This window comes from Cyprinodon tularosa, unplaced genomic scaffold (assembly GCF_016077235.1).
Source record: "Cyprinodon tularosa strain WSP-4 unplaced genomic scaffold, ASM1607723v1 ctg354, whole genome shotgun sequence".
Lineage (NCBI taxonomy): Eukaryota > Metazoa > Chordata > Actinopteri > Cyprinodontiformes > Cyprinodontidae > Cyprinodon > Cyprinodon tularosa.
The window spans coordinates 355,953-383,712 of NW_024039068.1; the positions used below are offsets into that span (position 1 = coordinate 355,953).

The window sequence follows — 27,760 nt, forward strand, 5'->3', positions numbered from 1 at the left end:
GTTTCTCAACCAGTACATTTGCCCCTTAACCTGAATATCTTTACTGAATTTATTTCTTTACTCTTGGTCTAACCTAGGTTTACATTTATGCATTTTTTTTTTTTTATCAATTTGTCATTTGTATTATGATATATTTTTATTTAGATATTGTACTAGTTATTTTAACAGTTTATTCAACACATATTTTATTCAATTTTTGAATACATTATTGTAGGTAATGTAAGTTTTATGTTTATGTTTTCTGATGTAGTTTTTATTTTATGTATTTTATTATTTTGTAAATGCTTGTAAGATTATTAATACATATTTGAGACGTTTATTTTAACAAAACATTTAGAATCACTTTTCATTTAATGGTTTAAAAAAAAATAAAAAAATCTTGTAATTTCTAATCTTTTCCTCTGCTGAAGCAGCAGCTTGATTTTGTCTGATTTTCTTCATTCTTTTTATGTTTTCACTCTTTAACATTTAGTAGTGATCCAGTAATTTTGTTTTTAGCTGCCTCCATCTTGGTCCTCCTGATGGTAGAGTTTTGTCTCCACTATTTTCATGTGTTTTCACAGAAACCAATGGCTTTAAGTTGGTTTCCTTATTTATAAAACTTTATTCTAACTTCACTAATATACTGAATCTGACAGGACTGAGAAAGCCAATGTAAGTAAAACTGGATCCGTCTTGGTTTAGTTCTGTAAAAAGTCTCCGAATTGACTTTTTGTTGAAAAACATTTTTAAAGGGAAACAGTCTGGTTGTCAGGAAAACAGTGATAATGACTTAATCCTGGCGTTGCTGATGTCGGTTGGCACCTCTGTCAGTGAGCGCGAAAAAAAACAACAAAGAGAAAACGCCGCCTTTTATCCGAATCTTGTTTTCACCTCTTAATGTGCTTTGTGTCCCCTCAGATCATCACCTCTGACAGCCTATAGATTTTTTTTGGCTTTTACATTTTTTCTTTTTCCCCCCTCGAACATGAACAGTATTCCCTTTTGCGCTCTAAACAGCGGGATATGGCAGCAGTATGGCTGCTCAAGGACAGGCTGGCACATTTCCTCGAGTGTGAAAAGGTGAGGGGAATTCCCTCCCAGTGAGGTCAGGACACCTGTGCTGCTTTAGATGTTAACCCCCAGGTGTTCACACCTCACGTTTTTATTTATTTCAGATTTCACAGGTGCTTCAGATACACTCAGCAGTTGGAAGGAGCCCAGGTACAGTCGCTCTGAGAGGAAGAGGCACAACAGAAAATTCAGTTCTTGTACGATGAGCTCTTACACAAACTTCAAATATATTTACAATAATAAACAATCATTGATTCATACCATGTGATATTTACAGTTATTACAAACAGCAGTTTTTCCCAGCTGGGCTGGATTTTTAAAAACAATTCACATTGTCTCATCTTTTTATTTCCAGAGAAAAGGAGGAAAATCAAAAACCCTTTGAGGGCAAAAAGAGTCTGGTCAAGTTAATGCCAAGAAATCTGTGGAACAATACAAACACTTTAATCGTGTAATTAACAATCAATAACCACTTCTAGTCAAAATATCTCTGCAGAGACAAAACCGAGAAACACTTAGAAAACAGTCAGTCGGTTTGTAACAAAATAACAGGTGTTCTCGTTGAAATGAAGGCTTTAAAAAAAGGAAAACACTTTTTGTACAGGATCTTTACACAGCCGGAGCTTTCCCAATCGGACCGTTGACCAAAGGAAGACGCGTCGCAGACATCAGACCTCACACAGATTGCATATGTTTTTTTTTCTAATTAACTCTTTCTAAGCTCGCCTACAGGTTTGCCGTCCCACCGCAGCTTATTTGCATGATAGTAAAAATTGCATACAACAATAATAGTGAAGCTTGTAGCATGATCTGCTCGACGGACAGCACTTTATAGGCAACCTTTAAAGCACGCTTCTCCGTTTAAGACACTTTTTGTTTTTACTGCCCGTTGAAGTCAGACTTATAAATAGGAACAGAAAAAAAAAAAGATTGGAGATTAAAAAAAAGAAAAAGGGGAAATGAGAACGTTTCAAAATAAAAAACTGTATTTATACATCAGAAACACTGCATGAACCGCAAATAAATAACGCCGGACAACAGAACATTTCATCCATTCACATTTCTAACTGTGTGGCATTTCACAAGTTACAGTGACGAAGGTTTTGCAAAATAATCTAACATCGGCAGTGCCGTATAGTACAAGGCATTTGTTGGCATAGTTTCTTTAAGACTGTACTTTGTATTTTTTTACAGTTACAATATAATGTCTATATATATTTATATTTATTATTCCTCCCTAACAGATAATAAGTACAGATTGAGCTCTTCTCGGAGATGCACCTGGGCTCTGGGTGATTGCAGTGATCCAGAATCACGTTACGCTTTTTTTGTAAAAGAATAACTTTTCCGCCAGCAGGCCCCAGACTTGATACCTCATGATTAAGGCCTTGACAACCACTTGGTCCTTGATTTCATCTGCTTTTTAAAAAAAAAAAAAAAAAAAACATTACATACATGAACACTTATCGAACTCCTTGGGGACTTTTGTTTTTTTTTCGGAATATAATCAGTAGCTCAAAAAGAGAAGTCAGTGTAAAACGACGTACATCGAGTGCAGCCAGCAAATATCCACGCCAACATAATTACAATAACTTTTTTTTTCTTTTTGTGCAGATTATGAAAATGATGCTTCAGTTTTTCTGTTATTTTTTTTTCTTTTTTTTTTTTTTTTACAGTGATTATTACAAGTTTTACAAAATCCAAAAAGTAGTCCTGGTTTCAGTGAGTCTGAAATGGGCTCTCCAGTGTGTGATCACATATTTCCATATAAACACGTCTCATCGGTCCGGACGCCGAACACCCCGAGATCAGGACTCCTCCTCGTGCTCAGCGTGGGGGGAGGGGGAGCGTTATGATCAGTCTACGGGCTCTGTCTGGGTCCTACTTGACCTCGTGCTCGGACTCGGACTGCACCTCGCCTCCGCGGCCCAGGTGCTCCTCCATCTTGATGGAGAAGATCGTGGCGGTGGTCTGCGTGCTCTCGTCCAGCTCCTTCAGCAGCTCTCCGCTCTCTCTGAAGTCCGTCAGCTCCTCCTCGAAGGCGGGGCTGCTCCTGCTGCTGTTGCTGCTGCTGGTGTTCGCCGCTGTGCTGCCGCCATTGTTGGTGGCGGTGGAGTTGTTGCTGCTGGGGTCTTTCGCAGCCTTAGCAGGGTGATTGATGTAAAAGCGCTGGTTCTGGAAGAACTTGATGATGGTGAGCTTGGGGAGGTCCAGCTGGGCCGACAGGGTGTGGATGGCCTCCTCATCGGGGTACAGGCCAACGTCCTGGATGAAGCTCTGCAGGATCCCCAGAGCCTCCAAGGAGATCTTCCCACCGCTGCTGCGGGACTTGACACTCCGGCTGCCCTCATCTTCAGTCTCGGCCGGGGAGGCTGTGGACGGCTGACGGGGCGGCAGGCGGGGGCCCGCGTTGCTCTGTTGTTGCTGCAAAGGCTGCTGGGATAAAAGAGGCTGGGAGGGGTGGAGGGACAGGGAGGGCTGGAGCTGCTGCTGACTCTGAGGCGGCTGAGCCTGGAGTGAGAAAGATAAGGATGTCAGGATTATTTCAACATTTCACTTTCTAAATTTGACACAGTTCAGTTTTAAGGTTATTCTGACTGTTTTTAAAACACCATGCACATCTAAGAACACAAAAAATACCATATTTCATTCATTCATTTTCATTCATTGTGCAATAAAGGGCTATTTCACCAAAGATTGTAATGCTTCAAATTTATTTCAAATTTAAATTAAAATATTTTATTGGTGTAATTTTACTCCCTCAAACACATCTTAAATTGCATTCCAAATGTAAACTGCTTAAAAAAACAACAACCTGGAGTTTAGTTTGAAATAACTGAGTGGATCTAAGAGCAACAAAAGGGAAAATTGTCCTCTTTTGTTGAAGTTCTGTTGACAGTATCTTACCTACAGCTTTTTAGTGTGATAGTTTATTAAAAGTCCACATTATATGGACCTGGAAGTTTCTGCTAACAGCCAACATAAGAAGAGCAGAGACCAAAGAGGATCTCTGACATCTTAAAGAACTTCACAGCAGTTTATTCAAATAAAACTTCATATACCTTTCTTCATGTTCTTGCTGCCTGTTTAAAGAGAAGCTAGTGATTGATTACATGCACTTAAAAAAAATTAAAATCTCCATAGGCCATTTTTTCTTGAATTGAGGATGTACGTGAGACACTTTGCCAACAGAACAAAACTATTTACATTTAAAATAAGAAAGAAAAAAACTGGATTGTCTTATTTCAAGTTCATATTTTGTAATTGTCTTGTTTTAAGAGTAAAAATATTAATCCCATTGGCAAATTATCTTATTTACCTGCTCAAATTAAAGGTAAATACCATTAATTCAATTTTTTTCTAGATCGTTTTTCCATAGGAAAGCTGTAATCAATAATCAGCTATGGATTGGTTGTTTTTAGATGATTTAATCTCGGTCCGTCTCAGACAAACTTAAAATCAAACATAAGGACCAGCTGGTTCTGGACTGAATAAAAACAGTAAAGGTATTGATCTACTTCAGTCAGATTTCAGCTTCTTTGAACCTTTAACCAGAATCTCATTTCCAAAACTGTCCTATCGCTTTGTTGAAACCTGATCAAGCTTTAAAACTCTAAACCTTGTTACAGGAAGCTTTTACTAAGCTTTGCACCGGTTAACTGTTGACTCTCATTTTCAGGGTAAAGGCGACAACATCACCCTGGTAGAGACACTAAAGACCTCTACACACAGCAACAAACACAAACCAGTGGTTCAATTCAGTCCACAGCAGCTTATCAGTCTCCAGACTTATCCGGCATTAAAGCCATTCCTGTGCACAACCCGTGCAGCGGCAGCCCGGCTGGTTTTCTACTACCGCTGGCTTTCACTTTGCCTTCGGTCGGAGTCCCGTCGGTGTAAACATATGACACATTACTTGTAAAATGTCTCATTGTGCGGCAGGAGAGGGAGCGAGTGGGCAACTCGTGGTCCCTGTTGACCCGGCGAAATGGCTGCTCTTGTGTTTTCATTTCTGAGTCAGACGCTGTCGATAGGTGTTTCATAATCAAGTTTGCAAAACAGCACTTTGCAGGGACTCAGCTTGCCAGCTGCATAAATGCACCCAGAGATGTGATATTACTGAACCAATATACTGAGCTCTGGTAACTCTTGTTGGGCAAATGGGAGTTAATTTGGCTGATGTGTCGTGTTAGTGAAAGACCTGCAGAAAATATTTAAACCCTGTTTTTTTTTATGGACAGTAAGGAGCTGCAGCATTAAATCAGAAATAATCTAATTTCATCCATCTACAAGCATTTCTGTTTGCATGCAAAGTCCACATAAAAACTCCCTCATTCCATATCTGCTGCAGAAAGAAATCCTATTACCTTATTTATATCCAGTAAATGAGAGTCTTTGTGAAACAACTGGCCGTGTATCTAAGGAACCAAAAAAACAAATCAAGCAGTCAGCTGTGGCACGGACTTTTAATAGGAGTATTATTGTGCTTCATTAAGATGTTTCTACCGTTAACTGAGCCTTTGTGTTATTTGTTATTCATACGCCAGATGTCTCGTATAAAGCAGCTCTGTTAACTAAGTTCAGCCTAATGATATCTTTGAAAACAGCTTCCTGTGAAAAGTAGGAACTTTGAAGTGTTGCTGTGGTTCTAATTTACAAGTGTTCATTACGAGTCTTAAGCGTTGTTTATTTATTTTCCCCGAATATTAGCTGAAATTACATTAAATGAGAAAAAAATGGTGCTTTTCTACTTGTTTTTGACGGAGACTTTTAGGATCTCATAAGCAGATTGTTATCAAGAGAGTCTAGTCCTGCGTCTCACAAGCAGTGTTTACAAATTTATTCAGGCTGCAAAAGTGATTCGGTTCCAAAGGCAGTTTAATAACTGATTATTCTCACTCCGATCAGATGACTCATTTAGCAACTAAACTGTCCAATAAAAGCAATAAAAACTTCTATGAATCTAAGAGTCGGATTTAAATTGTATGAGAAATTAGAAGAAAGGGAAACATGCATTTTAAAAGATTTGGTTTAGTTCCAGCAATGAGGTGGAATCCATCCTGGTAGGAAGGATCTTGTCTTTATCAGAAATGTTTCCATCTAACCTTAAATGTACAAAAATCACAACAAATTCCACACTTTATTTAAAAAACAAAGATGGAGTCTAACTGCTGCCAACCTGCTTTACATTTGTGATGCAATAACTGGTCGCCCGTTGACTTTAGCCTCGTGCTTTGTGAATTTCAGCATGAAGGAAAATCAAATAGAGATGTGGATTGATGTTTTCGGTAATCGATTATATGATTTGTTTTGTTACATCCCTAATTAATTAGTCGATAGTTTTATCAGAGTGTGGAGCCTAAATATACAGGTATTTGCTGACACTATGCTAGGATGGAAAGCTAACAGCAATAGTTTACAGAGGAAACTGTTTTCTAAAAACATATCTGAATCCAATATGTTTGAAATTAGAAGAGTTTTTGATGAAATCTTTTATCAAAATTCTCCAAATTTAGTCCTTATAATTTGTCCTTTCATGAAGTTAAATGTTTCATATGTTCACTAACGTGTCTGGAGTCAGATCCTCTTTTTTTATCATTATTTCTCTGGGTATTGTACCATCTCAGATAAAAAAAAATGAATGTGGCAGCTGGGTTAAATGTTTTTGCCTTCTGAATAATTAATTTCAGTGAACAATGTTCAGCTATAGTTTGTCTGGAAATGACCTTATAACACTGCTTAGACATACTGTTATAAAAACAAACATTATACGAACCGACAGGCTGCTACTTTATATATTTTATCAAACAGAAGCAAAAGGGATTAACCTATTTGTTCATCTATAGTTGTTTATATCAGTTTTGTCTTAATGAACAACAACAAAGTGGAATCTGTATTGTAGTTCTATTTAATTTAAGTTAACTTGGGTTTTTGCACATGGTAAAAAAAAAAAGATAAATCAGACAGTCCAGAGATTTAAAGAGGGCTTACTTTATAAGACTGCTCTAATATTTAAACAATAATTAAAGTGGGATTATAAGGCTTGTGGTTTCTCCGTTTGTATCCGGATCTGATTAAACGCTCTGCTCACCTGAAGCTGCTCGGTGGAAACGTGTATCAGGTGTGACGGCCGCTCGTTGTGGTGCTGCTGCCCGGAGCTGCTCTCCTGCTCGTAGATGACGTCGCGCTCGGCCTGAGAGAGGCTCAGGAACCGACGGATCATGGACAGGTTTTCCCAGAGCGTCCGGTTCTCTGGAGACGGATCCTCTTTCCAACGCAGAAGCTCACAGAGCCAACCCTGGATTGAATAAATGAAGGAAAAAACAAAGTTTAGTAAATGATCGACTGTTAAACCCAAGATTAGAGCAAAGTTTGGATTTATTGTGGATCAAATCCAAACAGTTAACATCCTTTTAAGCTGAAAACATAGAAAAATCTTAGCAGAAATAAAAAACAGAGATTAAATCAAGCATCTTGGTTATTTAATTTATTACAAGCAGTCTTAAAGGTGGTGAACAGAAACCATATGCAACCCAGAAGAAAATAACCCCCCCACACACACACAACCTGAGCCGGCACTTTGTGTGTTTCTCTTCCACAGGTGAAGAAAACGAGCAGAGTGACTGGAGGTCAAGCAGCACAGCGGGAAGGAACAATTTAGCCGATAAGAAGCACTCATTCTCACACTGAGCAGCACCCTCAGGAGGAAACAAGTGACTCGTGTGTTTGAGACGCTCCAGCAGAGGGCTACGAAACACAGAGCTCAGAGAAACCACATCTAGGCTGTCACATTAAACACAGAGTTGGTGGATTTTTATGGCTCCAGATTTTTTTTAAAGAATAAAATAAAGCCTTCAGAGGTTCTGCATTATATATTTGTAAGGTAAAGAAAAGAATGATTTTAGCGTGTTGCATTATGCTAACAGAATGAAATAACTCAACAATTAGTTTGAAAAAAATGGCCAGAAATATTTCTTTCTTTCATGTGATATTAAAAATTTAATGTAAATGTAGAAACAGGGCTGAGCTTTATCTTTTTTTTTTAAATATATTTCTCTTTCAAGGTCTGGCAAATTGATTCAAAAGTTTAAAAATACAAAATAATTATAAATCTGAAAGCTTTGAACTCAGTACTTTTTAAAGTAATATTAATAAAAGAAATATCAATACATTTTTTAAACTAGTGCAAAGTTAGAATACAAGTTATAAAAACTAAGTACTCTAGAAAATATATATATTTTTAAATATCAAGCGTGTACTGAAGAAAAAAGGAGAGGTGAGGTGTGCTACAAAAAGAAACAAAGGTTTTGTGTCCAAAACTCCCACAATTTCAGGGAACAAAATGATGAAACACATGCTCCATCTTCACATCAATCCATCTCAACCTGTTGACTTTGGAACCTTTAGTTTTAAGCGGAAAAATGCAGAGATGGAAACAGATATGGCGAGAAATAAAAATAAAAAAGGACTCCTCTAGAGCCAATAGTTGCTGCAAAGCTGAATTGTTTGACTTGTTAAATTGAAATATATGCAAAAACTCATTAAAGATAAAATCAAAGTGTCTCTTATATTTCTATTTTCAGAGGTAAAGTTAAATGTACACTGTCTCTAAGCCTCTTATTATCCTTTAATGTAATTTGTAACTTCAGTTGTTTTACTTCACACTAATTTCTGTAACAAGTATTAGAATAGTTTAACCTTACCATTAATAATATATATTTTCATAGTTATATTTGCTTTAAGTCACTACTTGTTATGCAACAGTTGCACATTTTTACCATATGAATGCCAATGTTGATCAGTGTTCCCCTACATATACATAGACTAAAATAAATACATGGAGCTGGCATTAATGTAACCTGATCTCTGATGATTGTTATTTTTATTTAAAACTACTTTAAAACATTCTAACAGAATATGATAAAAATGTAACCATTGTAGGAAGCAGAAGGAGGCAGTTCGAATAACACCAGCTATAACACATGTAAACTGCAGATTCACAGCTGTAGAGACAGGAGGGCTGTTCAGAAGCTCAGTGACGTGGTCAGATAGGATGACCTCAACTTGAACACCTCGTGTGCGTGTCTGCGTGTGTCAGTAAGAGTGAAACGAAAATCTCAGACCTCTGCCGAAGCTGCAGAGAGGTGTGAAAGAGCGAGAGAGGACGAAGGAGAACGAAGGGTAGGCCTCTGGGTGTGTGTGGGAGGGGTTCTCTCTCAGCCCTGCGGTGTGTCCTGGCAGAGAGACAGAGCGGCGCTGTAATCTCCCGGCCAGTGAGCGGCAGCACCTTTCATTTCCACAGGATTACACCGGGCTGCTGGTCCGCTCACAAACAAGGCAAAACACATGAAGACACGAACAGAGGACAGAGCCACACCGCCGCACTGCATGCGGGAGATAACTCAGCAGTTTGGTCGTCCCATGTTCCAACTCCTCCCATAAGCCACATCAAACCCAGGAGGGCTTCTGGAGGGAAGCGAGAGCGGGAGAGAGAGAGAGCGAGAGAGAGAAGGGAGAACTGGGGGGGAGCAGAGGGGGCCATAAAGCCTGCGTGCCCACCTTGTTCCTTTGCCACGTTTATTGTTGCGTTTTTAATTTGCATGCAGAGGGATTTGGACGCCGCTCCGGTTGGGCTGTCTGTGGTTTCAGCTGATTCGGTATTGAAGAACACACACACACATAAACACACACACCAACGCACAGCATCTTGTCAAAGCCAGAGAAACAGTACCCAACCCCAACGATGGAGTAATCCAACTCAAACACTCCCCAAACCAGCAGGATTAAACCCAAAGCAGCAGAGCCAATCAAACAAAGGCGCGACGTGAACTCCATTTCAATGCCAGGAAGTCCATTTGATTAAATAAACTACTGAGAGTTTATTAGTTCACAAGTATGAATGTTTTTTTTTTTTGTGTTTGTTTGTATTTGGCTTTTTTTCTTTATTTCTCTGCCAATTTGGGGGCAGTTTAGCTTTTAAAGAAAGAAATCATGGGCCACAAAAGGAGATTTTACTAAACATTTCTGTTGTATACGCCATGCATGCCAAGCAGCGGTTAAGTCTCCTCGCAGCCAGCGCCGAGGACAGTGGACAGTCAGCATTTTCCATGGCAGTTTCAAGAGCTTTGTTTGTGTTTGTCTAATTGCATTGCTTCCACAGGCCAGGCAGAGGCAGCAACACGGGAAAAAGATGCACATGAGGAGCAAAAGAAGATAGCATGTCCCTCGTGTCTCTGAACCACCGCCGGGAGATTTAAGGCTCCCCTTTAAATCCATAGCATAGTCAAATAACAACGAATATGCTAAAAGGTTGCTGTGATGAGAAGTTTAAATACACTTACACACGTTAACTTGGGAATTTTAGAATGCATTTTCACCAAATCAGAAAAGGAAGAGCTTAAGTTTAAGTGTGATGATTCTTTTTGTGGAAGTTATCCACAAGTAGAAAATGTCTTCTGGGGTAATTTTAAAGCAACTGCAGATTCCAAGAGCTGTTTGTAAGTCAATTATTGTGCCAAAGGGAGGAAAACTGGTTTGGATGTTCCGGAACAAATCAGGGACTAAGATTTAGGCGTAGATGAACCAGAAAACCGTTGGATCATCAGTGTCCCTGTCCACAGTGAGGCCATTTTAACTCTGACCAATTGACTAACTAGCTACAAAAACAAAAGGAGAGTTTGGAGAATTCAAGGTGGGCTCAGCATCCTGATGATACTAATTTTTACTAACAGCAGTGCTGCTGTACTACACAAGTTGAATGGGATAGCAAAAAGAAAAGATAAAAACTTCAAATCTCTTAATTTTACCTTAAAATCAACAACCAGTCAGGAAAAAATGGTATTTCCATTCCTTGTTGATGGCTATAGAAGCCCAAGGAACAGACAGTAGAGCTAACAGAGGGTGCATGTTCCTATCAGAGTCTATGTATACTTTTAACATTTCTGAATTAAATGAAAATCCACAATAGATAGACAAAAATGACTTTCTCAAATAGTTTTATGATGTTTAATTCGTGAAAACAAGAACAATTTAATTTGACAGTTAATCTTATAATAAATGTGCGAAATTGTCGCACCAGAACAGCTTGAAGAGAGATGTATATTTTCCATAAGCTTTACAGCATTAACTTGATTCTATGTTTAACATTCCTGCTCTCACACTTGTGTTATTATCACACAGTTGCAAATCTGTTTTCCCCCTTATTGTTTAATGTAATTTGTGGAGCCTCTCAACTGCAGCTGACAAGCACCGACTGCTCTTGATTGGATCACAGAACTTGCTGCCCCTGCCGCTAAAGTGTCTCAATATGTTCCAGAAAACAGAAATCTAGGGCTCTTCAATGCAGTGTACTCTGTGTTTTGTTGTAGATCATTAAGGGCTCTCTATAAATAAATAGAACAAGTGGCTCAGGATAGGCCCAGCAGAGAAATTCAAACAGCACACAGATTTTCCCATGTGACAGTTTAACCATCTTGATTTGAAAAGAGCACGAACACAGGAACTGGGAGACTTGAGGAACTTGCTGTGACTGATAAGATAAATATCATTTATAGATGACCTGCATTCGTATGAGAAACAGAAGTAAGATGCTTTTAGTAAGAGGACTGTGCATCTTCACATCTCTGATCAAACCACGTTGTAATAAACCACAGGGAACAATGTCAGAGAGACTTGAATTCGGATCCCATCAAGCATAAACACCAAGAACTGAGATATGAGAGAGGTCAAGATGTTAAAGATCTCCCATATTCAGTTTATACTTCATTTCATCTCCAATTTAAGCTACAGTGAATGATTTTTGCTAATTTTTTAAAAGCCCCGACCTCTCCAATTGAAAAAAAAAATGCACATGCAAAACCCTGTACCCGCTTCCAAGAGGGAACGCTTTGTTTAAAATTTGCTGTTCTCATAGCTCATAAAAGCCCTACTTTCCATTAGAAGATTTGCAATTTTTCCTCAATGTCAGACTCACCACCAGTAAGTGAAAATGGGGACGAGTATGTACCATTGCCTTATCTAAACATATCACCAGAATGATTGACAATTAGGAGGACCACTTATTTTGATGATCCACCCCGAAAAAGAACATCCTCCACTATAACTTTAAGTTTCCTTAAAGCTGATAGTAGAAACTACATTGCACTGAAATCCACTGAATTTGTTTCAGTCATAGAGAGCTTACTGCAGCTCTCTATGACTGTGATTCATGAAAGGTTGATGGTCAGTTATTTTGTAGGGGAGTACCTCTACACCGCACCCAGTAGAGCAACAGTAAGACAACCCTGCATGTCTTTACGCCGAGAAAACTTTGCAGCCTTTTAGTCTCATTGGCCTTTCATTGGGAGTTTGGTTGTTGGAGGAAATCGTGTAATCAAATAGGATTCAAGTAAAAGTCAAACTATGCTATGTACCAGAAAGTGGTTAGAATCTATCAGGGAACTATATTTGAGCATAATTTGGTGCACATGCAGAGCTGAGAAGGTAATACTGTAGGTATGTATAATTTGGTCTGCAGGCCTTCAATTACTGTTTAGACTTTCGGGTGTTGAGGAAGCTTTCTGTAAACACACTTGATTACATGATTCAGGCGTTAAGACGCCTGTTGTAGAGGTGACAGCTCCTTAAAAATGGATTTATTAGCATACACATCAGTGATCAATATGCATTTCAAAATACGTCCATCAGGCCAATCCTTAGGGTCCCTAACCACCTTAAAAGTGTCATAACAATTGATTCTTGTTACACCCAGTTTTAATCTTTTCTTAGAAAAAGTGAGATCTTGTTTGAAAGATAAATTTACTTTTCCTTGAACAGATACCTGCAGCAAGCACAGACATTACGAAGATGTAACTGATGTGATGTTCAAGTTTCAAACAGCAGGTCTGGGGACGTGGATGTTTGTAATTCTGCTATTTTTAAAGCTGATCGTAATGTGCAGCTGTTTATTTTATAGCTTTGACTAGAGAGAAAAAACTGAAAAGATTTTTTTAATCAAGAATTTAGGTCATTATTTGTTTCCACAATGGAATTTCATTTTTGGTTCATGATGACACTAAAGATTCTTCATTTTTTTTGTCAGATCAAAGCAAAACAAAAACATATCATCTAAGCTGCATTTTCTCATAACAAACTATAATTTGATTTTCATTATAGTTGACTGAAATGAAATTATTGCCATCACAAAGTTAAACCCCCAGTTTTTGTTTTCAACCGACACCATTCAGGCTTCTCTTGGCCAGTACCAATTACCGATTTTCTTTACGTCTAACCTACTGATTCTGTTCAGAATTATTCGTCCTCTGTTTTGGTTTTTTGGAGAATGTTAACATAGAAGATGAGGAAAATCCAGGTTATGCTTTTATTTCCAAGTAGATGCAGGTTGTTAATGCAATGGAAAATAAAGGACACACAAGGTTATCCAAATTTGCACCCAAGTGTTTATCTCTAAAGAAACTGCATATTTCTAAATGAGGACTTTATAGCACTTTTAAGAGATTGTTTCATATTTAAACTCCTTCATTGATCAGATTTCTTTTGGAGTATATTCAGAGCTGACAAATTGCATCATCATCTGAAATGTTGGACTAATTTTAAATAACTGTCGGTGATCAAGAAGGGTGATTGAAACTCAAAAGATCTGATGAACCACAGAGAAACAACTTTTAGTCCTGGTCGAGGTAGCAACAGTGGTGTTGGCTTAAAGAAACACTTTCCTCAGTATACAATAGCTGAATTCATCCAGAAGATTTCCCCCAGCGAAGCAATGAAGTGCATCATGTATATAAGTGCAGGAGTCACAAGCTGCCAATGAGAGCTCTTTAAGGAATAACCACCCACTGAGCCATTCACCACAAAACCTCTGCTGAAAAAAAATCCCCAACATTAACACAAAAACTCTAAAAAACAAAAACTAAAAAAAAAACTAAAAACAACAAAAAAAAGGCTTTGCTGGATAAAAAACACCAAAAAAACTGGGACAGTTGAGAGAAGGACAGACAGAGCGGTCTGTCACACTGCCTGCGCCAACACCTTCCCCTTAATCTCATTTGCTCCTTATCAGCCCCATCAAGCTGACCTCGGCCACCGTGAAAATAAATAAAATAAGCCAACAGATGTCCATCAATTTGCCATTGGAGGTTTATCCCCCTCCCTGTCCTCGGATTGCTGTGTTACATGCACTGAAGCCAATTTAGCCTCATGGAAATATTTTGAGGCTGATATGAGAACAAAAAAAGGCTGAAATTATGCATCAAAACTGATAATAAAGAAGAAAAAAAAGAAGTAATGTCTGTGGCTATTATTGTGACTGGCTAGTTGGAATAGAGGATTGTTACCGGGGCAGCCAGACAAATCTATCCTGTGTCTCAAACGGGGTGAGTTAAAGTAGGGGTGGAAGACAATGCATTACTGTCTTCTTTCCTCCTCTTTGAACTTGGCAAAAGTCCAGTACTGGCAGACAACACAGTGCAGATAAATGCAGCCGATAACGCGGTGTGTTCAAACCTGTTTGTCTTCCCTCAGAGTGCCAAACCAGTAACTGCACATGCACGTTCGACCAACAAAGCTGGGGTGTGCTGCGCCGTAAATGCATTACGCCACAGTGGACGCCCATCTGCTGAAGACAGCACACTACTGAGATGTTCCTGATGCTCGGGCATATGTGAATCTCCCGCAACAATAAGCAGTAACCAAGTGCTCATTTGCGGATCAGAGCATATCTTTGTATGCAAACAGAAAGTGACGGTTTGAGATGTGTTTTGCATTCTGTGGTAAGAGGAGGGGAAAGGAAACGGGGTCAGATAACTTTATTAGCAGGCATGAGTGGTTTAGTTAATATGTTTAAAACTAATGTTTTCCCCTCAGCTGTGCAGAAATCCACATGGAAAAAGTCTGGTTTGCTAGCAAAAGGAAAACATCACAAGTCATAATAATCCTCGATATTTGGTGTCTGTCTTTTAGAAAAATCTAAAAAAGCAGATAATTTACTTAGATTTCATGCAAAGATTTTATACCTAAAGCACACAAAGGGAAATGTTGGCCTTAATTTATTATCTTAGGATTAAATAAGTAATATGTTCTATGTAGGGAGGCAACCAATGATTATTTTGCAAATAGATTAATCTGTTGGTTATTTTTTATAATAATAGGATAGCCAAAGATTCTTTAAAAAATGTAAACCAGGTGAAACTCGAACTTTTCCACTTGAGGAGTTCTGGAAAGAACATTTTGAAAAACAAACATTGGTATATTTGCTGCTTTAAGTGGGTTACTCTGTCAGCTAAAAGCATGTTTTAGATTCTCTACACTCCAGTTAATGATTAATTTAATTAGTTGACTATTATTTTAGTAATCGATTAAACACAATTAATCTGATTAAGTATTTTAGCCCTAGTTCTATGTAATAAGCTAAAACGAATCTGTAAAAAAAAATAGCAAAACTCGTAACTTTTATAGTAACAAGATAAATAGAGTAATAAATAAAAAAATATACCAAATGTATACAACTTAGATGCTAACAATCATAATAACAATATTCATAGATGAAAAATATTTTCCTAACAACTAACAGCGATTATGAATGAACTTTGTTCCTGCAGAACTGGTCACAGAGTTCTTAATACTGGCCTTTCTATCCGGGCCTTTTAACCTGCTAATTCAGAAAAAAAGGTGCTTAAAGCTTTAGCAGATTGTTTTTTGAAGAGGTTTACTTCAGGGCAATATAGTCTTGCCTAAAGGTTGCTGCAGAAGCTCAATGACAGATTTTATGTTTTGCACATGGTGATCTATTGTCCTCTGCATATTTTCTCATAACCATCTGATTTCAGCTCAGTTATATAAAGAAGCAAACTTGAGAAGATGGCGATAAAAACTAAATCTTGTTAAGTGATGTTTTTTTACCTCCAGGGTAGCTGGTTTTAAAGAATCTAAATCATTCCAAATTTGCCCTTTAGAAACATTTCCAATCATTCAATAACATAAACAGGTCTGTGAACTCTGTAGCATTATACTTTTATGCCAAACACTAAATCTGTGTTGGAGCAGTGACACGGTGAGGTCTTAGCCAAACAGTGAACGTTTTCTGAAAGAGGTCGTGACCTCTGAGGATACAATGAGGCGACTTTTCAGCGTTAACAGATTGACAGCTAACACCACACACATTGTGAGGAGGACAGCAAGACATGACCGTGCAGGAAACCGGGCCCCCTCGGTGTGAGAGGCAGCGCCCAGAAACAATGCGGACGGGGCTCTGTGTGGCCGTTTACGTCATGGCTGCCGAATCAGTTTGGCGTTTGGGGAATTTTCGAGCAGGCGAATAGAGGCAGATGGAGCAAAGCGAGAATAACCACAGGCGAATGACCATTTCATCCAAAATAGAGCGCATTAAACATCTGTGTGGTTTGCTAACAGATTTATTTATTTATTTCTTCCTTCACAGCTGCACATCATGCTGTAACAATACTACAACTTTGGACTTCCCCAGAATGTATTTGTGTTTGCAGGACTAATGTAAAGCTCAATGCTAGTCGCTAGCAGATAAAATATATATTCTCTGAAAGATGGTTTCAAAGTTCTGATAAGAGAGAGAAGATTATTGGCAGATTTCACCTTTATTATTATCCTATATAAAAATATCAGTGTTTTTTCTTTTTGCTCAATGCAGCACTGCATATAGATCATGCGCACAAGATGGCTGAAAAAATGAGTCACCAATGGAGCTTTAGTGCATGTGCCTCTTTGTTTCAGATACTAATATTGTTGAAATTGCACCATAATCCAGTTTAGCCTGGTGGTAGGCTGATATTTGGGTACGAGCACTGCCTGTGTTTGAGTGTTCAAACACGGCTCACCCACCGCAAATTAACCTCTTGTTTATCATCTTTTCTATTCAATTCTGATGAGGCAGATGGAGGCTGAACGCGCACGCACGAGATAACAAACAAGGCGAGAATGAACAGCAGACAAACAGAAACTGCAGCTCCCATTCCAAACACACACGCACAATCACGTAGAGCACCTACGTAGAGTCTGATTCTATCAATTATAAGAGCTTGATTGAGATTTAATTCAAAGCTGGGGTTTAATTGCTAATATCAAAGGATAATTAAGCTGATAAATCATGACTGATCTTATTGAATTAGAGATTGAAATATCAGAGAACTTGCAAATTGTCTCTGTCAGTTGAATAAGTTATTTAATTGGTCTACAAGTTTGCCTCTGATACTAATCAAACTAAATATTCACCCTAAAACAGAGTTAAAATAAGCTTCCCTGTTCTAGAAATTACATCTTTAAGGTAATTTATCTTTGAGTTTAGAATATAAGTTCTTTTTTTGTCTCGGTTTAAGCTCTATAAAATCGTTTTACCGTAACTTTAGAAGCTTGGCAAAAGATTTTAAATCCCATACATTTCTGCCCAATTATAACCACAAACTAATGACCCTTTTGGTGGGTTGTATGTGGCCAATGCAAAAAACATACAGGGCTTATAGTTACTGCATGCATATTGATTTATCCATCCTTTTTTTACTAAAAATTACATTAATATCCTACATTATTAGTGAATACAGTCCACCTGTGTGCATATAATCTCGGTTTGAATGCAGGTGTTCTGTAAAGACCTTAGAGGTTTTTGGAGAACAGCAGCAAACAACCACATTTATATAAATAAAGTTAGGAACACAACAGATGGGTCAGGAATAAAGATGTGGAGAGGATATCTATCTATGACCCTATTATGGAGCCTTATTTCATCAAGGTTTAAACCATCACCTCAAACATGGAAAGACAATGAGAGTTAGTTAGAGAATTAGCTCAGGGGCCAATACTGTTTGCTGAGGAGCTGCAGAGATCAACAGCTCAGGTGGGAGAATCAGTGATAACATAAAAAATCCTTCATAGACAGATAAGAAAGCTAAATTTAAAGAAAACCACTGAATGAAATGATTGTCAGGAGATAGACTCTACAGATCTTCCTCATGTCATGCACATATTAAAACACAGTGGTGGCAGCATCATGCTGTGGAGATTATTTTCATTCGCAGGGACGGGGAAGCTGGTCAGAGTAGGTGTGAAAAAAGATGGAGATGCAGTTCTGAAAGGGAACCCGTTAGCCCCCTGCTAACACCTTAAGTAAGGAGGGCAGCTGCAAGTTCCAGCAGGAAAACCAACTAATCCCACATCCAAAGTCAACATAGAATGCTTTAGGTGTTTATATTGATTTGCAGGATGACAAGACTTGAAATTACTATTTTATTCGAGCAAGAGTGGCAGAAATATCAATCTTCCTAAATGTAAAGCTAGGAAAAGACAAACTAAAAAACCCTTCAGCTAGATTTTAGTAGATCATATCAGGGTGGGGGGCTATCAAATAAAATCCTAATGCCGTACAATATCAGCCTGATTACAGTATTGATGAGTACCATACAGTGTAGAAAGATTGACGTGGAGATCATGAGACATCAGGAGGAAAAATAATGTGAGTGTAACCAAGTGCACATAAGCAGGATGAGGACTTGGATAGATTCTAATATCTCCCCATGCGATTCCCCAGCACTCTGACACACACACACACACACCCCTACACACACTCTCTCTCCCTCTCAGACTGCATCTGCCGGAGCTGGTGGCTGTAGTTAAATTGAAATATTTCCCGGCGTGTGTCAGAAGCATGCAGAATGGTAATTATGACAGATCTGATTAGGCGGGCCGAGTCGGGCGGCTCCGGGCTGCAGGTGCGACCTTGTGCATTCCTGCGTGTGTAAATAAAATTAATTACAAGCGTAGGGGGCGCGCGGCGCGTGACATCGGCGCGCACAGGGGGGACTCCCACGGGGGGCACCCTAATGGAATATTTTTCCCGAGTCTAATAATACAGTTGGTATTGACTTGAGGTAATTAGGGGGATCATTAAAGCACTTTTCCCGGCGTATTTGCCTGCCTGATCAGATTAGTGAGAATGGGCCTCAGAACAAGCCCTGTGTGGTCTGTCAGGAGAAGAAGTAGAGACAGTGGGAGTGGGTTAGATAGCTAACATTTGCTGGGAAGACAAAACGAAAAACACGCCACACCTGTCAATGGAATGGGACCAAGTTTGGCAAAAAAAAAAAGCTATGAAAAACAAGCCGTGGTCAGGACGGTTATACCAGAGACGACTCTGGACATTAGTTGTGAACTAAAACTGCTATAAATTTGAGATTTACTGAAAAATGATGAATTTAAGGTGATGACGGCAGAGTCCCGACAGACGGGGCAGATTCACGGTTTAGACTGCAGGGTAGGAGGTAGGCGAGGAAAAGTGAGGGAGCCGTGCGGTCGGGAGACAGATGGGGTGAGAGGTGGCATGTAAGGCGTAAGTGAGAGAGATGGAGAGAAAGACACAAAGTGCTCTGAGCATGCTCACTGAGACCCTGTACTAAACAGTCAGATAAAGGCTGCTGGGAATTCCTCTGTCCATTAAACAATAAAAGAAAGACTCATTTCATGTGGAGCAGTGAGGGGGTGGGGGGGGGGACTCACCGTTTGTGAGATAACTCATGGGCTAAATTAATTATTCAGACAGCTGGGTCTCCAGATCAAGAAATTTGTGTCTTTAATAATAGAGGCGATCTGGCCTTGCCTGTTTCCCATGGCAACCTAATAACCAAGCAGGCACGGGAGATAAATAAATAAATCAATTAATAAAAAGTCACGGGCCTTTTTCGACCCCCAGGGGCTTCGGTGCTCTCGCTTTGATCTGCCTAATTTGAGAGACGTGCGATGTGTGGAGGAGCCACCAACAGAGAGGAAGCCACACAGGCCGCAATATTACAGCCATCTTTACAGTCAGTTAGAGAGTTCAGTCATTATTGTTTGACACAGCAAACTTCCAGCAAGGATTAACTAAGACCGAATGTATGAAGCATTATATGGGCTTTACACTAATATGTTGTAGCCTCATTGCATCTGTCATTAGATCTGATGTGTGTATGAAGAGCGGGAAGAGTCTCTACAGTTTGACAAAAATATTAATGCCTTAAATGCATACTTAATATTGCCTCCTGTAAATAAAACATCACATTGCATGTTGGTGCTACATGCATGTTGAATCTCCAAGGTTGCATTGTTCTGGTTTTTCCTCTGCACAGGGCTTGGGTTGCATAATATCGCAACTTTATCACCATTATTACTGTGTCAAGCATTTATACTGCAAAAAATCTGCATGGATGTCATAAAGTATATTTGCACCATCTCTCTGTATATTTTGGGTTTGTAGTTGTAGAAAAAAAGAAGAAAAAAATAGGCCGACATTAATTTTAGACTAACATTTCTTAATTTACTACAAAACATATAATCATTCTGACTTTTACTATCAATGTTATGTTTTATTTAGATATAATACAGTCCTAAAGCCAATTGCAGAAAAGTCCCCTCTTCAAAAGTTGTTGAAGAAGTTTGTGCAATAAGTGAAAAGTGCAATGCAATTTTCCAGAGATATTTGGAGGGGCCACCAATTGTCCAAACATTATAAAATGTATGCGAACCAACTTTCATTGAACTAACAGACTGGAGGGATCAGACAGATGCAGCTGATCCAGAATGCTGCTGCCCGTGTCCTCACTAAGACTAAGAAAGTAGAGCACATCACCCCAGTTCTAATGTCCTTACACTGGCTCCCTGTATCTCAGAGAATAGACTTTAAATACTTCTGTTAGTTTATAAATCTCTGAATGGCTTAGCACCTAAATACATCACAGACTTGCTATCAGTGTATCAACCCTCCAGACCACTCAGGTCTTCTGACTCCAGCCTGCTCTGCATACCTAGAACCAGAACTAAACATGGAGAAGCAGCATTTGTTCCTATGCTCCACTTATCTGGAACAAACTTCCAGAAAACTGTAAAAGTGCGGAAAGTCTGAGTTCCTTTAAATAAAGACTAAAAACACATTTGTTTAGGATTGCTTTCGACTGTTCTAATTAAACAGTTCAACTAAAACATATTTTCTTTATTCCAACTGTTTTTAATATTCTTTTTTGTTTCTGCATTTTTTATTTTATTTCATTTATTTTTTTCCTACTTGCTTTGATTCTGTTTTATCTTCCTGTATTTTAATCATGTAAGGCACTTTGCATTGTCTTTGTACTGAATTGTGCTATACAAATAAATTTGCCTTGCCTTGGAGATAGTGATAGCATTCCTACTAATGCTTCTAGCAGCTGCCAATTCCTTCAAAAATAAACCTGAGCTGATTTAAAACTGCATCACCTACATCATGTCAAAAGGTTGAGTGTCCCAGACAAAGCTGGAAAAGTCTTTATCATTTTGTATTTCATCAAAATGTCACCAATATAATCATTAAGTACACATGATTCTTGCTATAAATCACTGAGGTTTAGACTTTAGTTTCATAAATTGTTTTAATTTCTCTTATCTTCATTAAACTTATTTCTACATAAAACTCTTTAAGATACAAACTTCTCCCTTAAATGAATTAAAGATATTTAAAGGATTTACACATTATTGTTTGTTTTGATACATAATGATGCAGTTCCATACATTTTACAGCTGGAGATGAAATGTACGGATTTAAAGTGTCTTCTCAGTAACAGACTAACATCTGAGCAGCCACAGTCTACAGACAGACACTGAGAAAGGTCAGCCATCTGCCTCGCTTGTTAAGCCGCCACTGGATGCAACGAAGTGATACAAGCAATGTGTGCATGTGTGCATCCATGCATGCAGTGGGTGGAAGTGTTGTGGCAAAAAAAAAAAAATGAAAAGAGGAAAATGGTTTTGCGGAAAAAGATTCAAAAAGATGACGAGAACGGAGCAGATTCTTTTTCCCAACTTCTGACATTTTATCGGTCCAGCTCCCTTCCTCCTATCAGAGTGACCACCTGCACCCCCCTCTTACCACCCACCCAACCTCCGCATCTCAAGATCAACATGGCACTCACTCATCCCCCCCCACCACCATCACCCAAACCTTCCTCCGTCGTCCACGACTCCAGGGACCGCCGTGACAGGCGGGTGCAGGGTGACAGATGGCATACACCAACCTCCCTCCCCTCCTAGAGCTCTTCTCTCCTCTCCCTCCTACTGCATCAGCCCCCCTGCTCGGCCCCCCGCCCCCCCCCCTCCTCCGGTGGCGCAGCGGCGGACCAGATCAGTGCCATTCTGTCTCATTAGAGCCTGGCTAATTAGCGTAGCCTCTTCCAGGGGAGAGTGAGTGAGTGTGAGAGAGATGGAGAGAGGATGATGATTGGAAGGGAGGGCGTTGGTGGCGTTGACGGCGATCTGTGCTCTTCTGGTCATTGAGGAGTCGAAGGGCATTGAGCCCCGCGGTGCGCCGGGCTCCCAGGGCGCTTGTTTTGCGACAGCGGGGTCTCTGATTCCACCCACTGCATAATTCCTCTCAGGAACTGTCGAGAATGTTTAGACACTAAAGTCAAGCCAAAGCCCAATCTGCTCCACACCACCATGCAGCTAGCATCCCAATGCTACGCTAAATATTAGCTGCCAGACTCACCGCTCCCCTTTCAACAACGTTGCTATCAAATCAGTGCTGTTCATATCATATCTAGCACCTCTATAGCTTTGATCAAACCGGGCTGCTGTGGTTTCTAATGGCTGTGTCATAACTGGATCAGAACCAGTTATTTTCTGCAATTTGGACGAGTCCTGAAGCTAAACAGAAACGCACTAATCATGAAGCGTTCACTCGCCAAAAAAAAAAAAAAGTATCTGATTTCAATCGAAAACGTCTCTGCTTCTTTTTCAGATTGACTGGAAGTGAGTTGCAACCTTTAATCAGATAAAGTGACATGGTTCAGGTTAGATTCACAGCTCTATAGTTGCATCTCTGAAAATGTGGCAGTAAAAGAGTGATTGAAATGCAACACTGAATATGTGAGAGGAGGTGGAGAAGGGGGGCTGTTAGGGTCTGGCAGAGGCCTGCTGTGGTTACGAGCCCTAAGAGAGAACAGGATGGCTGTGTTCCAGATACCTCCCAAACACACAGAGTACACACATTCAATATGCCTAAACAGAAACCTATATCTACTACAGAGGAAGCACAAACACAGATCTATACAGAGCAGAGCAGGCACCAATCAGGTAAATGTTTACTACTCCTCCATCTTAGGAAACACGAGATGAAATAAGGACCGAGTTTCCTTCAGGGTTCTATCAGCTACTCTTCTCTGATTAAATCAAATGCTTCTCCTAAACATAAGGCTGCTAACAAACACCCACTGAGCGCACACGGGACTGACGCACTGGTCAGCTGATTTGGTGTTCTGAAACACCCCACCCCCAAGCTGAGCCTGAGCTGACGGGACAGTGCCAGCTTTGGTGATGAGGCCTCTCCGTCACCCTCCCCCAACGATTATTTCCCTGGACCCCATATGGGCACCCTGCCAGTCGAGCCCATCCTCCATCCTCATCGCCAACCACGTCCCCGACGCTCACTGCTGGCACGATCCTTTCATTCTGGGTTTCTGTAGGGTTATATTTTGCCTCGCACGGCTGCAAACATCTCTTGACCTTAGCTACAAACCGAAACGCAGTAAAGATGGCGATGTTGATATCTCATGTGAGGAAAAATCCTCCAATCAGAAGGAGCTATGATTTCACCACTAACACCTCTTTTCAAGTGAGCAAGGAGAGATGAGTTGGCAGCAGCATGCAGCAGGGTTAAACAGACACAGAGTCGGTGCTAATTACTTACTTGTTTTGCCTTCCCAGAAATGAGTTCTTGAGAATTTTTTTTTTTGAATGAATGAATAGAAGGTAGATTCTGTTCTTCCTCTTTTGTATAACGAAACATTTTATTTTCAGGCAGTATTAACTCAGCAGCATTCACGGAAATCAGAGCAGTTAAATTTCAGAAAACCATGAAGAGATTAAATCTATAAAAACAGCTTTTCTCAGAAAAAACAAAATACATGTCGTTTCTAATTGGCTTCGACTGTGGTTTTGTATTTATGTTGGAATATTTTAGCAATTCGTTGAGACATTGACCCCCTAACAAAAACAAATCACGTATCTCAAGAGGAGATTCAAGGTTAAACAATAAATCACCATCACGATCACAATTATATTTTAGAAAAGAAAAAGGCGAAAATTTAAAATTCGGCAAATGAATCTATTTTTATTACTGTTTTAGAACATCTAGCAGGGTTAAGATCAATGTGGGCAACAAATCATTAAACATCACTGAAGCTGGCTTTATTTTGGTTAGCATGATAAAGGCCTATTTCCCCGGACAACTTAGATCAGCTTAGTTTCAAAATGTACGACTTTTATACAAGAAAAATCAGCAACATTTGACAAAAATCCACAAGATTCGAAAAACTTTGTTTTTGTTGTAAATTCTATTAAATAAAAAATATTTGATTCCTTGGATAAAGACCTGAATGTGCCACATAGGTAGAGCTGCCATTTGGTAATCAATCTGTTGACTAATTTTATTTCTTATAGATTAATAAACAGATAACAAAGGCAACTTGATAGATTTTTTACAGAATTTAAGCCTTGTAAAGCTAAAACGTTCTAGTAATTATGTTAAGAATATATTTAAAGAAACGTTTTTTTCCTCATCAGTGCAAATTCTGTTTTTTTGTAACGTTTGGCTAAATCAAGCGATCACTGATCTGATTTATTGTTGCAGCCCGAGGTTAGAACCTAAGAAATCTTTGATCTATCAACAAGCTGGTCATTTTTTTTTTTATCTAGTTCTTTGCGTATTTTTGCTTTATAAAATTACGTTTTTTGACCATTTATCTGAAGTTTCACATTATGTGCTAATTTGAAATAAATGATCCGTTAATTTATTTTTTTTTTTTTGAAACAGGTGATCCAATTTATACAACACTGAGCAGATTGTTTTTTTTTGTTTTTTATTACAGATTAGGTAGCGCCTACTATTTTCTTATCGCCATTTCTAGCTGAACTTGGAAAATATATGAACAAACAGTTTCTTTTAAAACTGCAAAGGAACTTTTTTTTTGCTTTTTTCATGCTGATTTATCAAAAGAAAAAATGTTTTATAAAAAAATGGAGCTGAAACCAACAAATGTTATCATTTCCTAAGATAATATTCATTTTAACAGCTCCTGGTTAGTGGGGATTTCCTTTTTATACAATTTCAGTACTGCTAGATTATATAAGAATCTACAACATTGAAAACTTTTTTACTGGTTTAATGGTTCCATATCTGACTTTAAAAAATAATCTGAAGTCTGGATTAGCAGGAAAAGCCTGATCGGTGCATCTTTAACATAACAGGATATGACTGGAACATGTCTGAAGTTTCTTAAAATGATATGTAAATAACTCAATTGAACAAAATTTCTTTACACGCAATAAATCTACATAAATTTGGAAAGATTAAAATAGAAGCCACCACCTTAACGCTCTTCAAAAAGTGACAAGGAGACACATTTTTCTGTTAGCTTCCAACATTTTTTAGGGAGCAGGTTTGCGTTTGGAGCAGCGACTGGTCTGAAGGTTGCTGGGAGCTGTGGCGGCTGCTGAGGTAAGGGGGGAGACCAGCTGCCCGGGAAGCGCCCATTACGAGATGGAGCCAGAGATAAGTGCTCTCACAGGCCCCTTTTCAGAGGCATAATTAGCACACTTCTTATCTGCAGCTCAATTCACATTCACACCCGCCTGCCATGAATGGAAAGTGAAAAAGAGGCAGAAATCGGAGGGAACGGCGGAGGCAGAGGGGCAAGACGTAGAGACGGGAGGGGAGGCGGGGAGGGCACGGTGGAAATCGGTTCCCAGACAAGCCGTCAATTTGGGAAGAGGTGAGACAGGAGCGAGTTAATACTGCGACTGCCTTTTCTCTTTCTCCATCCTACGAAGGAGTCTTTGAACTCTTTAACAAAAACAGTGGTTTGTGCATCAAACTGCAATTTGGTAAAACAAAGCTATCTGGGGCTATAATCATCCTAATCAGCAAGAAAAAAAACATAAAGCCTTTGCAGATATTTCGAGATTATTCCGCCCTTGGTGATCTATTTCCCCACCCGTCCTCCTCATCAGGCACAATTGTGGAAATCTCTCCAGCTCTGCCTGCAACACACACATTAACGCTAAGTCCTGGGTGCCGCAGCTTTAATTGCTTTTAATAAAGAGTTAAACTGCTGGTGTGTTTTCTCCTCGTCTGTTTCTCTGTTTCCAGCACACACAGGCTCGTATTGTTCGAGCTTTGTGAGAGCTGACAGGGGCCCCTCATCATCATCTTACTGCGCCGAGCTAATATAAACAGGTTTGTTTGGTGTTGAAACAGCGTCAACTGAACTCCAAACCCACAATAAAGAAGACATGATGACGATAACTCACTGCTGCCATGTTTCTGGAGTCAAACACAATTCTCTCCTTTTACCTAAAAGTTTGCATCTCGATTATTATCATGAGGGTGATCAAAGATTAGGGAATCTCTATAAGGGGTTAAATTAATAAAGGATCTATCTTTTTCAGGCTACTTAAAGTTGCTTTAAAGGTAAACTAAACCAGATAACAACAAAAAATTCTCCATTTTGTTTGATCTTATTTGTTGGGCGTTTGGTTGTGGTGTGTTCAGGTACCTGGCTCTTAGACGCAGCCACCTTGGCGAACAGGGCCTGGGACACCTTGGCCCGCTTCATCTCCTGCTGGATCTCATCATAGATGGTGGAGGTGATGTTCAAGATGCAGTTCTCGGTCTTTCCGTTCCACTCGCTCGGCAGAGGCGATGGTTTCACCTAAAAAGAGAAAAGGTGAGAAAACTGCTAAAGAAGTCTGAGCATTTTGAAATGAAAATGTATTTTATTTTCTATAAACTCTACTTAACTAAACTACCAGAAACAGTAAAGTATCCAGAAGGTCCTTTCCTATTCAAACATGATTTTGAAAAAGTCGTTTTTTGTCATATTATCTTCTGCATATTTGCCATTTTTTTCCTGATACAGTTTATGGCAACCTGAAATCTTTAGTTTCATGGTTTTCTCTCATTAACAGCTTTCAATCTGCCACTCTTCAATCATTCTCCTACTGCTTCGCTGTTATATCTCAGTGTTAGTCTATCAAAATCACTCCTCTCCTTCATCTCGCTTCCAGGATACATTTTAAAATCCTAGTCCCTACTTTTAGGCCTGACTGCATTCCTGGTCTGATTCTCCTCGTAGCCTGAGGTCTTCAAGTGAAAATCTGCTTCTGGTTCCTGGAACCAGTTTTTGAAGTCGAGGAAACGGGTCTTTTAAAGCAGTGGCAACGAGCTTCCTTCATCTCTATGCTCCCTGGACTCTGTGGACACTTTTATAAAGCAGCTGAAAACATGATTGTTTACACAAGCTGTTCAAAACAGCTAATCATCTTATTCATTTAATTTTTACTTTAATTTTAATTGTTTTTTCTTTGTTTATTTGTATCATGTGTTTTTGAAAAGTCTGTGAAAAGTGCTAAACAAATTAAGTTTACTTGTATAAAATCCGACTTAAAAATGTGTATTTTTAGCATGACAAAATATAAAAGACAGTCAAAGGATAGAATTACTTTGTTCAGACACATATGGTTCATATGATTTACAGGGAGGTGTCAAGTGAGTGAAGGCCAGCAGGAGTACAGGATGCCTCGCAGACATATTAGCTTTACCAGCACATGATGGAGTTTGATGGGGGTCGCTTTATGGATACGCATGAGGCCAAGTGGTCGGATCCTGCACTCACTCAGCATGTGGGGT

General features: G+C 39.3%; 1 protein-coding gene across 7 annotated transcripts in view; it reads right to left on the reverse strand.

Moving 5' to 3' along the window:
• Positions 1-1,103: 1,103 nt before the first annotated feature.
• The window catches only part of LOC119790060 (DNA-binding protein SATB1), an 80,188-nt gene continuing 53,531 nt past the window's right edge, over positions 1,104-27,760 (reverse strand). For 4 of the 7 annotated variants that reach the window (XM_038295384.1, XM_038295382.1, XM_038295383.1 and 1 more), the window contains 3 exons: positions 26,628-26,783; positions 7,145-7,351; positions 1,104-3,564 (listed from right to left, as the gene is read on the reverse strand). In XM_038295384.1, the coding sequence (XP_038151312.1) occupies positions 2,935-3,564; positions 7,145-7,351; positions 26,628-26,783 (993 nt within the window). In that variant the 3' untranslated portion in view covers positions 1,104-2,934. The remainder of the gene's footprint in view (positions 3,565-7,144; positions 7,352-26,627; positions 26,784-27,760) is intronic. The other 3 variants (XM_038295378.1, XM_038295380.1, XM_038295379.1) reach the window with 1 other exon arrangement.